Source organism: Anopheles moucheti, chromosome 2 (genome assembly GCF_943734755.1).
Source record: "Anopheles moucheti chromosome 2, idAnoMoucSN_F20_07, whole genome shotgun sequence".
Taxonomy (NCBI): domain Eukaryota; kingdom Metazoa; phylum Arthropoda; class Insecta; order Diptera; family Culicidae; genus Anopheles; species Anopheles moucheti.
Window position 1 is genome coordinate 61168791 of NC_069140.1, and position 13279 is coordinate 61182069.

Sequence of the window (13279 nt, forward strand, 5' to 3'; positions counted from 1 at the left end):
ATCATTTCTGGGTGACAGTTTTGCAGGTCAAAGGAGTTTAATGTTTTTTTCTTCGGAAGTTGTTGAACGTAAATCATCACCTTTGCATTGTCTTAAGTGGAAGCCGGGTTTGTCGGGTTTTGTTTGATAAGGGAGTGTGTACAAATCAGCGCTGTCACTGTGAAGCACATTCCGGCGGTAGTGATTTCGAGAAATAGCTGGTTGATACCGTTTGCAAGTGACAACGAAACGCCCTCTATCTTTTTCAGCGTAAACATTCTCGGTGCTCGGTAGTAGTAAAATCTTGTCTGAATTTCCATTTACCTGTTGTTGGGAAAGGAGCATGACTTTTAGCGGGTTGGAACAGCTTCAGCGATTGCTCATACAGCATCAGTGGTTAGAACACGATTGTGGCTCTGGTACGTTTCACGTAGTGAACTACAGTAAAAACCCCCGAGGTCCGTTTCAGGCGATTCAAGAAGAAAGGGTTGTAAGCCCTAAAGACCCGTTTTGGGTTGAGGCGGAAAATTGTGGAAAATTTGTTGTGGATAGCGGACAGATAATGAAGACAGAAATTTGTGGAATTAATTACAAGAGATTGTTGTAGGAGATAATTTTCAATTAAATGCCACAGTGCAGGATTTGTGTTCCATTTTTCGGAAATAAACACGTTTCGTAGATCTAAATACTCGCACATCTGTGTGGTTTCTGAAAGAAATATTACTGCTTGCTATTAGATGAGTTACGATGAATTAGTGTATATTTGTATTCAGTTGATAAAGTCAATGCTGTTATACAAGCCACTGCTGTCAATAAAAATGAACTTTGTTGATGGTGTTGAATCAACGCAACAATCTATTTGTATATATATCAACGCTTTCAATATTACCATCAATGACAATGTCTCATCAATGACCACCAATGATGGATGTTTTTGTACGCCACTATACGTTGTGCTGCTGTAGTTGGAATACCGATGATGTGGAATAGAAGGGAGCTAATGTTATTTTGGTGTATCAAATTATCTTAAAGCACGACCAACTCACTGTGACACAAGCAAAGCAAACGTATCCTATTTCGTACTGAGAGTCATCTGATTCAGCTCCACTCGAAATGTGTTTAGGGTTTCAATGTCCTTGTGAAGGTTGAGTGCGTCACAAATTGAATCGAGCAATACGCCAGATTGCCTACGACTTGAAACGTGAGGGAATAGTGGGAAAAGCAGTAATTGATATTACCGATGTCCATTATTTTCTCCAAACTTTTAGCAGTAGTATCACTTTACAACCGGAAGTGCTCTCGGATATGTAAGTGTTAAATGTGTCGACTGAGAGTGTTAGTAGAGTAGAGATGATTCACCACTGGGATATGGCGCAAAGGAAAGCATTGTCAAGAAGCATTACCGGTACTGTTGTACAAGAATAACTAAAATAGGCCGAATTGTTGTTGTGTATCAGAGACTAAAAATTAAGTTGGAATCAATAATTTGACTACATGTGCAATGAAAATGGACAGGAGAATTCATAAAAACGTTGAAATAGGTTCGTCAAAGACAACCATGAGTATTGTATTTCATCATAGCAATCGATGCTCAGTGAAGTTAATTCGTATTTGATCAATCTGTAGTAAGTATTCATTCAATCAGCTGCAACGGTCTTTATAAAAAAATTAAGCTCATCTGTGGCAGATCAAAATGGAACGTGCTTTTGAAACTACCTACAGTCAGGATTACACACATCGGTTGGAAAACCGTGAACTAGCGCTGAAGCACAAGATAGATGCAAATCTTCCGGGCAGCTGTTTCTCACCAGCATTACAATGCACTGTAGCGGTTGTAGCGGACGATAAAAATAGAATGAGTATTGACTTCGAATCAGAAGTAAAAAAGAAAGACTTTACCAGGTGTGATGCGAATCGTTTCGTTAAAAGTCTGGCCAAAACACATCCCGAGTTGTATGCTGATATTGAAAACTGTCAGCCATGGAAGGAGCGCGCTGGTAATTCATCACCAAAATCAAGCTACCAGCTGGATTATGACCGATTACCAGAGAGTGCACCATGTCTCGGGAACATTTTGGTGCAATCCGATCGATGGCCAGACTGGAAATATTTTCAGCGAGGCTGCAACGACAACCCTTTATGCAACAGTGTATCGGGCCCTAAAGACACTCCATGTTCTTGTCAACTTTGTCCTATTGAACACCAAGAAGAAGACTCGAACAGTGCCGCTAGATATGGATGCGTGTATAGTATATCGAATATTCCAAAAAGTTATATAATTTCTAGTCATTGGCCTGATAAAGACTGGCAACGCAGCGTTACAAATCGAACGGAGTATCGTGATAATATCGGACGCCTCGGTGGGGTATTGCAACGTGAAAATGTTCACGATCATAGTCGTTGTTCACCTCAGCGAAATTGCCGGCATAAATTTTTCTTGTAATTGATGTGTTACAAAAATTCACGGTCTCAGTATTTGTAAAATACTCTTTAGTCTTTGATTGTTTGAAATGTTTGGAATAAACCGTGCAAGCTGCGTTTTAGGAACAAAAACCAAATTCTCCAACCATATATCAGCTGCTTACCAAAAAGAGGCAGAAAATTGTCATGCAATGAGTGCATAAAATAAAAATTTTAATTGTACTTATTTTATAAAACCCAAGATAACTTGTTTCAACTAATTAAATTATATTTGATGTTTTGCAAATTACTTGCTGTGGATATTGCAGTGTGGGCAAATTGAAAGTAAACAAATAATATTTTTTTTCGAATTTTAACTGTATGTTGTGAAATTGTGCATCGCAAGATCAAAAGATATTGAACAAAATGCCGAATAGCGCAAGGTGTGTTTTATCCAACACGAATGATTGATCACAAACCAACAATAAACCAGGCTGGTTCAAATGGAAGGTACAGAGCTGTACTACCTTTCGTTTACATGTTCAAAAGCAGATAGGACCAGCCACATATCGGCCGTAGTGCTTGGTTACATTAGCCCTAATGTTTGATTTATAACACATTACCTTAAATGTGTATTTCAGGAATAAATAGGAATGCGGTTGTTGACAACCTTTGTGTACCTTGATAGCCAGCTCAATGTATAGGTTGACTATGGCAGCCAGTTTTTTTTTATCGTTGGTTGGTTGGTTGAAGTAAGCATTGGATGAGAGCAACGTCTCCGACATGGCGAAAAGGTCAAACGCAAATCTACATTTCATAACCTGCTTCTTAATCTACCCTCTCAAGTGGCTTCTTGGAAAATTTTGGAAGGCAAAACGGCTGAACGGATTGTCATTGGTCTTTTGACGGGAGCGAACTTTTCGAAAATGTGTTAAAACGAAGTGGATCACTTATTGGATGAAAGTGTCGTACGGAAAAATGTTGGAGAATTGTGAAGGAAAATGGGGCGGAAAAGTGTGCTTCTTTTTAATGCAGCTGCCGAAACGAATGATCCTGTTCAAGATTCCTGCCTTTGGAAGTGAAAGCTTTGAAAGCAGTAGTACGGTAAGGGTTGGAAAAAAGTGTGAATGATCATAAAGTTTTCGGCTGATTCGGATAGCACCACGCTTTGGTGGCATTTTTCAGGTGATTTATTTTTGTTTTCTCGCTCCACCACAGTGTGCGTGGCAAGTAAGAGAGTAGAACATTGATTTGAACAAAACATTTGGGATGTGCTCTTTAAACTGTAATGAAACTTTATGTAAACTGTACTGTACTGTAGCGATTAAAGATACATAAGATACGTAACATATAAACATCAAACATAACAAAGATTAGGCGATATCTCGAACTGGGTTGCATATTGCAAACAGATTGTTTATCTTAAATATGCTTTCTATTTCAGACAAATATTAAAAAACAAACAAGTACTGCTTATGTGGTAAATTGCCGCTTGGATTTTTGATCATTGCCTATTTTCAAGTTAGCTGCTTATATTCAATAGGCATTTTATAGAGCACTTGAAGTAATGCTCATTGTTGGATTATTTGATATTGATAGTGCGCTAGAAACAAATTTGAAGAATTAAAATTTTCATTTAGTTTTTAATCGTTTACCATGGGTGCAACAATCAAAGGAGGTGTTACTTGTGGGTTGGTATAAAAATAGTCATTGAAGCTTGCTAAACATTCAACAAAAAATCACCAAATGGTACCATCATTAAAGCATAACTTGAGTAATGCATTGTGCATTCGACTCCAACGGTACCAAATATAAACGATCACCATGACGAAAGGAAGGAGTAAGAAATGTAAAGTTGCTCCAGTCAGCGATAAAAGCTGCTCTGTCGAGCGCCATTTGGAAAGATCCATGCCAAGCTCTTAAAAAGTCCCAGTCACTATGTGCCTTACTCGCCATCTGATATTCTCCGAATTGCTAATGGTTCAAGATCCAAAGAGGAAATGAACAAAATAGGAGCAGAAGTAAAAAAAAATACAACTCCAAACAGCTTCTCATAATCGTCAAAATGGGCCATCCATTTGACTCGAATGAGCGAAGTAGTTGAGTGGTTGAGTGTGAGCTTGCTGAAGCCACGAGAGGATTGCACAATCCTTGAATTATTTTCCGAGTACAAGGATGCAAGAAGGGGTATACGTTTTTTGCATCCAACAGTGCACTAGTTTCTGAACTGGACTGGACATCTTTAAGCTTTCGCTTAGTACTTCGAGCATTATGACTGGACTGCAAATGTTACCTTGGAAAGTCGTAAAGTGACTGTTAGTGTAGAAAAAGCTGTTACTTATGTTTAACAACTTTTCAAGTACGGCTAAGCTCTTGTACCAGCTTAGCTAGTGTCGCCGGAAGATGTTAAATCCCAGATTGGATCCCGAATTGTTGCGGACAGACGCTCTTGTGAATGACAAATTTTTATATTCCGTTGTCAAAGCTGGCATGCTGCACAAAACATTGTAAACATTTTTTTATCGACTGTGTCATAATTGAAGCGTAAAAGAATAAATAACAAAGGTTTGTTTTACTTTGTTTGTGGGTGTTGTTTGCACTATGTTGCGAGTAAGTGCAACGTGGTATTAGTGTTGCATTTTGTTTAAAAGTTATTTTGGCAATAGTTCCGATTATGCTTGCAACTGTAAGCTCTGGTTCCCATCCGATTGATTGTACGAAAAAGTGCACACATTTTGAATGAAAAACAGGCTATTTTCACATTCCTGGAGCTTCGCCCAACTCATTTGCTCTACATTTCAGACATTTCCGTTCCATTTTTGGCATGTCCAAGGTTCATACTTTATTGCATTGCAAATGGACATACCAATGGTTATGTGTGAGTGTTTGAGTGCTGCATGTTGGAAAGAGAGAATACATATTCTAGGAATCCGTGAGGAAAATTACAATGTTTCACGTTATAATAATATTCGTATTTGTCAAACCATGCACACAAATACTGAATGCGCACTTGACTGTCAATGGCAGAAATGGCATAAATGTACGGTACCACATAATCCAAGCGGCTTGTAAATAAAAGTTAAAAACCCTTCATTTTATGTAAGAATGCTAGATATTTGATAATACGTATGAATTACAAAAAATGTAAGAAATAAAGATGTTCTTTATCCTCGTGGGAACATGAAGCACGATGTAGACCGTGATTTGAATTTTTATCACGTATCGTTTCCTGCCAAGAAATGCTGTTCAACTTACTAATGTGGAATAATAAGAAATGTTTGTATAGAAATGATTTTAATATTTTTTAAGAAATTCAATTTTGTTTTCCAAGTTTAATGTATATTTGCGATTTAAGAAAGGGTATGTGATTTCGATTGTGTTGTTCGCACTTAATAGGATGTTGTCTACATGGGGTTTCAACGTAATTCGCTTGACATAACTTCCATAAAAAATATAATTAATTAAAAACATAAAAAAGATATAGGGTGGTTTTATACTGCAATAGTGAAATACAGCAAAAGGTTTCGCATTGTTTTTTTACGAAAATCTTTTGTTTAATAAACGAGTAAACTTTGAAAGTAAACAGTTTGGATATGTTGAGTCCGATCGTACGGTTTGGCTTATAAGTGAAAATAGTTGAAATGAAATTATAAAATTATTATGAGGATTTGCAATAAAAATGTAAAACCTCCTGTTTAACTTGCTGATGCAATAGCAGTGTTATTCTGTACAGTGGTCAAAGACGTTGTTTTGTTACGATATGTATTAATTTGATAAAGCTTTGAGACAGAGAACTAATAGATCAGCGGTCCTGAGTAATAAATAAGTCACAAAATGTCTATCCTATAGGGCCTATTCCCATCGGTCTTGTGTGTTAGCTGTTCGCTGGGAAATGAAAGGTTGAAAAATGAGTAGTCCTACGACTTAATCTTCTTATTTATCTCCATGATAACCGTGGACGTTGGCTTTCCTTACACACTGGATATCTGGAGCTGGTGCTGTGATTTGACATAGCCCGTAGACGTGTACGTACTTTTTCTTATCGATAAAGTTGTGAGGCTAAAGACTAACAAACAAATTGTTCAGCCTTGCATACATGTCTCAAGAACAATTTAAATTTTAGCTTGTTATAATCAAATACAAAATATATGGAATGTTTACATATACAATTAAAACAATAATAGAGTATAAATCTTATATGTTAATAGCAGTAGCGGTGACAAGGGGCTATTGTATAATATATCATTGATTTCATGCCATTCATGAAACTACAGCGTAGTCAATTGAGGTTGAAATCTTGACTAGAATCTGTGCTCTTCATATTTGAAAATGTTACTGCATATTACAGATCATATCAATAGATGCATACCGGTTACAACAAATTATTATAGACATACATTACAGCTTTTCAAGCGAGCAGTACAAGGCATGTAAATGACACTGCAAGAAATTTCTTTCGTTTATATAAGAAAAGATGTGAAGCGTCATTAAGTTCCCAAGAAAAGTTTAGACAAAAGATTTGGAAGTAACACCCTATTGCAATGTTTATCATACTATGAGAACATAAATTGAAATATTACTTTATTTATAAAGTTATGGAATTTTAGACGAAATGCTAAATTTCAGTACTTTTTCAATGTCATTTTCTTCGTGACGGTTGGGACAGGTTCCGTAACGTAAACCATGCCAGTGCCTATAAATTTATACATTATATGTAGAACATTCCGTTCGTATAACCATTGAAGCAAACGGACATAAATAGGCTAAAGTACAAGAAATCTAAGGTGGTACCCAAAAGAAGCTCAGAACTACTGTTATGGTATGGTGGGCGGCGAAGCAATAGGCGAAGGTCTTATAATTTTGCATGAAGTCACAGCCGCGTAACACTTGGCATCCGTGCACTGTTCCCGTCGTCGTTGTCGTCGACATCGTAGGGCAATTGACTGTCTATCGCAGTGCTGTAGGACTACACCCGGGGAAGAAAATTTATAATACGATCCCGATCGTAACAAATGAGCGCCAGCGCACTGTCATATTTTATGCAAGTTTATGTTCCTTGACTAAAGTCGGTTGTTTCCGTTGGCATCACAGCGAGTACCAGCAAAATGTAAACGGCTTGCATATATTGCCGATTTGACTGGTACTTTTTTATAATGCGAATAAAAGCAACTGTTTGTGGGGTTTGTGATTGAAGTTTGAGGCGTTGACACACAGGTTGCAGTGTGCGTGGTTGAAATTCGTACAAAGGACAAAGTTAGTGTATGTAGTGTATGTTAGTAATCCTGTTTGTTCGGGAAAACTCGGTTTATTCATTAAAATGCAAATCAAGCGAAGTGTGCCACTTTGTGTTATATTTAGTTTTGTTATAACTGTATGTGAAATCTAGTTTTGTGTAGTAAAAAAACGAAAAGTTTGTACGTCTGTGTTCATTGAATTATTTATTTTATTTATTTCAAGTTTCAATATAAGAGAATGAAAATTATATGTATGGACGGGAGTGCATGTGAAAAATAACGTAACTAATGAATAGACATAACTATTGCTCGAAATCCGCTACATGCGAGCCTAATTCCTGCTGTGAGTGATACATTTATTAACATCATTCAGTGAATGAGACCTTAATGACACAATGGTATTATATTGGGTGAATGAGCTCTTTGAAATCTTTGATAAAAAAGGCAAGAAAATACGTGGCTACAACACTTTTTTGTTAGGGAAGTTTTTCGTTCAACAACAGCTGATTGCACATGCTGTTATATCATGGTTGAGCAGTTCCTGTGGCAACAGCGTAATAACCCTCAAGGAATTATGCGGTCTACGTGCACAGCCAACATAAGAAACCCAAAATAAGGACAACATAAATAATAGTACCTTCCAGGAATACTTGATGGGATACGTAGCACTTGTTTATCGTGTTAAAGTGGTGCGAATATTCCGTGGATAAGAAGGTAGTAAGCTTCGGCAGATGGCAAATGGCATGTACTGCATTGTTTGCTATTGGTTTTACAAACACACACACCATGAACCCAAGTGACCATGAATGGAAATAGAATCACAGTGGCTGGTTATACTGGCACAACTGTTACCCGTATGTTTTAACAATGAGCTGATAATTCTCATAATTGAACGTATTCATAGGTGATAGCAAATAGTCAAAAATGGAAGGCAAATTTACAAAGAACAAAGAATAATTAACGAACAAAAGTATCTTAGCGAGTAAACATTGATTTTCCTTGTACAAATATGCATTTCATACAAAAACGCATTTTACATGAAATAAACAATGAAAACTCATTAATTTTTTCTCTAAAATACTAATTTTTAATTGTTTTATATACTAAGAGAGCGATAAGCGGTAAATGAAATTTGTTATACGTTTCGTACCATTCCCTTTATATTATGTAAAACTGAATGTTACCAGACATCCTTTGGCGTTTGAGTCCAACGTTTGATATTGAAGATGTAAGAAACTACCATTACTACTTACCGTTAACATACAGGTAGTAAATAATAACTTTGGGAGGATGTGTCGATATCTGACACTCGTACACCCCTTCATCATTCTTGTTCGCTCGTGAAATCTTCAGACGCCAGTTGTTGGGATATTGGAACTCGATTTGGTATCGGGAATCACCGGAGTAAGTCTGTTTTCCGACGGTTAGCAGCTGCAAAGCTGTGTCGCCGCTTTTTCGCCGAACCCAAGATACCTACACAATAGGGTAAAAACACGAGTTACATCAGAAAAGTTTAAGAACGGCACGAGCAAAAGCTGGTACCGTGTACTCGTGTTCACAAATTGAATTTAACCTTTAGAGAGTATATTTCATGGGATGGGATGGTACAAATGTCTTTTTTTGCTTTCTTTACAAATTTGTCGTGTCGTTTTGAAACGATTCCTGCATCTAACATCCTTTACTTCATGGGTATCGGTTTGAACGAGGTATAAGTTATAGCAGAACTTGTATTTGGCCGACCGCTCGTTTTTGTAAAACTTTCCGGCTAGGAAGAACAAAACTAGTTCAACCTGCTCGTAGCTTGGACAGATTGCATATTTTATGTTCAACTTGTCACAATTGAAAATGTATTTGACTTTGGAAGTGAATGTTACGACAAAATTATAAAATTTGTACATTACCTTCTGACGTTAAATTTTTTACACAATATGTATTAGAATATTTGGGCTAGAGAATTTAACCTTTAGAACAGATGGAATTATATGTTATTTAAGATTTATACATACTTTGTGAACTTAGAGCAAAAACCACATTTTTATCGTTCACAAGAACACAAAATGATGTAGATACGTTAATCGTTTCTGTATTTTGATATGTTTGCAATTCATGTATGCATTTTTGAAACAATTATTGGTTTAAAGTGTCGAAATAATCTTGAAACAGAAGCCTTTTGTAACTCATTTCATGGAAGCTTGAAGTATCGAAACATCATACTTACCGTTTTATCCTGCAGCAAACTTATTCTACAACTTAAAAAAAGGGTATCACCGTTCTGTACCGTGATGTTGGTGACGTTATCAGTTTCAAAGTGCGGCCCGTACCTGTAAAGAGAGAGAAGAAATTCCAAATGAATATGGGAATATTGCAGTTAATGCATAGCTGCAGTTGCAAAATTGTAAATCAAACTAGTTAAAAGCTACAGATAAAGTAATAACAAGATTTCATGTCACAGAATATAAGTTACGTTGTAAGTTTCTTTAATATTACATTCATGAGCAGGTGTATTGAAACATATGTGTTTCATCTAAATATCTCTCTATGTATCAAATGTTGATAGCTCATTGATATATTATATATTCAGAATATATAGAATATATTAATAGACCATGTCAGTATTTATTTTGCATTACTGCAGCTTAATTCATTTATTGTTTTATTTTATGTCGGCGTATACAACAAACCACCATTATAGTAGCGCTTGGTTTAGTGCTTTCGAGCTTGAACTAATGTATCGGAACCAGTGAAACATCTTATCAGGGTAGTCGGTGGCAAAAGAGAGATTATCCTGCTAAGTGGAAAAAATAAGACTACTAATCCATCAAACATCAGGCCTAGTGGCCCGTTAGTCCGACGAGAGAAACACGCAATGTAGCATGAAAAAAATGTGTTTATGTATTATTATGTTAGAATAGAAGTTTTCAGTGAACTACTGTACCGTGTTGAACACACCAGTTAAAGTCCAATATAGATTTCCTTTTTTGCCCAAGTATCACGGTTTCAACGCGCCTGAAATAATGATTAAGGTCGTCAGAACGGGAATGGTTTTTAGTTAGGTACGTTAACGCGTGTTGGAAAATTTTTGATTGACGTAAATAGTACAACCCCATATGTAACTAAGTTCACAAGCTACGCATCGCAAAACAGATAATAAATCGTTTCTGATTGAAAACCCAGCAAAACATGATATGCAATTTTAAGTTGTACACTGGTTTTATACGAATTACTATTTTTTTAAATTTTTGTTAATTATTTATGGAATCATGATTGTTGAGAACATGCCGTCATTTCGTACATGCTAAACCTCCAGGAACATGATGTAGAAATAGAATCAATAAGAGTTAGCCAGGTTAAATATTGTGGGTAAAGTAGTTTTAATAGTACGCATCAATAAGTTAAAAGTAGCTAAATAATTAAAAACCATGTATTTGAGATAAGCTTAAATTTCCGCTTTTCATTTGATCTAGAATCGAAAACAACTTTAAACAGGTTAAGTTGTTCGAACGTTTTTTATGGGTTTGTATGGCAAATCACCGGATCGATAACATACATAAGTTATGAGTTAAACAATTGGATATTTGAAAAAAGGCGGTGTTATCACGCTATCAAGTTAAAGCAATTTAAAGTTCCAAATTAAATTGTTGTACTAACCCAACAAAGTTTCATTGAAAGAAAATGAACATGGTTCAACAACTGTTAATTTAATAGCGATATAAAGTTTTGATAGTTCCACAGATGTTAGTTTATCTGCCACGTCGGGGTTTTGTTTTCGTTGCGGTGTGACAAGTTTGTAACTTTATAATGCTCATACACCGCACAAATATTTACTTGCACTGTCGAAGTTGCACATAATGCCAAACCCATGCTGTTGTTTAGGCTACTGAAAGTAGAATGAAGGAAATATTTGAACAAAAGTTAGAAAACACCCGTTGAACCCGTTTGTAAGCTTTCGGCGCAAATGACAAAACTTTCGTGTCCAACCGTGCAGTAGTGTCCAATCGGTGTAAAAATACTAGTAGCATCCTTGCCTTAGTGCTGAGTAAATAATGTACACATAATTTCCCTTACCTATAGCGTTCCCTTGTTCTTTGTTGAAGTTGCCCTATGATTCACGATTAAAGGACCTGCAGATGCGAAAGTGCTTAAAAGGTCATCCGGTTCATAGTTTGCGGTTGTCGGGCAACGGTGTGTACCTCAGTTTGCTCCGGAGGCAATGCTTTATCAAGAGTCATAAAATAAATGTAATGCCTATTTTCCGTGGCTTAATCGCACCGTATGGAGAAACAGTCGCGCCGCTTGTTTAGTTCTTTAGGTTGTTTGGTTTTGTTGATTTTCCGCAAGAGGAAACATGCGCCGACAGGTTGCTTGCGGTCGGCAGTTGGCAGGGGTACAAGGCAGACATGGTCAACGGGATCTTCTGGCATCCCACGGATGCACACTTACGTTTTGGTGGATGAATGGAAAAGGTGTGCTTTGAGAAAGCAGCCATATGCGTTGCTTGGAAATGTAATTTTAATTCTACGGCAAAGCCATCACGGCAACATATTAAACTAGCAGTGTTTTCCCCAGCGAGTCGGCCAACTCGGGAAAAGGGAACTTAAATAGAAACTCTTTTGATAGGTCTAATATATTGCATTTGCTCTTCTAGACTCAATTTCGGTAAAATTAATACTGCAAAAGGACTCTAGGAAAGAAAAACTGTTCGCACGTTCTGGTAAACTAATCTTCAGACCTGTTTGAGCCGTTAGTACTTTAGTAACATAATATTGGACATGACGTATTTGAGAGTAAAAAGTACTTGTCTTTGTTGATACCTGAAGTTGTTGCCTTTATACGTGAGTCTTGAACGCTATAAAAGATTCTATTTTATGTATAAACAAGAAGTAATGACGTCGCAAGATCATGTACCATGATTAATGTCATTGGTAGTAGTCATTTACAGAACCATCTACAAAAGACTTGCAGGGGATTCTGAATCATCTTTGCCTTTAATATGCACTACTAATATGTGTTTCAAGCCCAGAAAACGAGATGCGTTGGAAGTAATTTGGCTGGACGCGTTGTTTTTTTTTACCATACTTATGTTTTACACACTCTTATATTTAAGTTATTCAACCTTGTTTTTTGTTTGTTTGATAGATGTTTATTTAGAGAAAATGTAATTGTGAGAGTATATGTAGAAGAACGGTTTATAATTGCACTTTAGTCAAAGACAAACAGTGTTTGCAACATCAATAACATAACTTCATGAATTAACACATAAGTTGACATAGGTTTAACATTTTATGTGAGTGAAATGGAATGCAATAACGAAACGGATGATTGTGTAGTTGTTGCTGAATTATACGTCAAAGATGCGTACGGACACCAATTGATTGCTTGTACGCTCTGTGGAAATCTGCAACAAAAATAATTAAATTACACTGCAGTCAAAATTGCAGTATCACAACAGCAGCCCTGCGTGAAATAATAATTATATCGCTACTGGTTGAATATGCTGCTGCAATTAACACCATGCACTGCTGTTGAATGACCATAAAACTAATATTTGTGGTTGGTCATTTGATTTGAATTGGATTGCTATGCACAATTAGAAGGAAAGTTCATTGTATGCAAACATGTTTACCATATTAAAATATATAGTAAATTTAATGGAAAGTTGGAGCTTG

The 13279-nt window shown here is 36.5% G+C and overlaps 2 protein-coding genes across 2 annotated transcripts in view; one reads left to right on the forward strand and one right to left on the reverse strand.

Moving 5' to 3' along the window:
* The window catches only part of LOC128310885 (uncharacterized), a 42301-nt gene that overhangs the window by 14527 nt on the left and 14495 nt on the right, over positions 1-13279 (reverse strand). Inside the window, exons 3-4 of the mRNA XM_053047628.1 lie at positions 9832-9934; positions 8867-9086 (exon numbers count right to left, since the gene is read on the reverse strand). Coding sequence (XP_052903588.1) covers positions 8867-9086; positions 9832-9934 — 323 coding nt within the window. The remainder of the gene's footprint in view (positions 1-8866; positions 9087-9831; positions 9935-13279) is intronic.
* LOC128310886 (uncharacterized) lies at positions 1673-2422 on the forward strand. The gene has a single exon (XM_053047629.1). The coding sequence runs from the start codon at positions 1673-1675 to the stop codon at positions 2420-2422; it is 750 nt and encodes a 249-aa protein (XP_052903589.1).

Excerpts from the sequence above, each read along its gene's own strand:
- LOC128310886 (XM_053047629.1), top strand. The coding sequence starts at position 1,673 with ATGGAACGTGCTTTTGAAACTACCTACAGTCAGGATTACACACATCGG.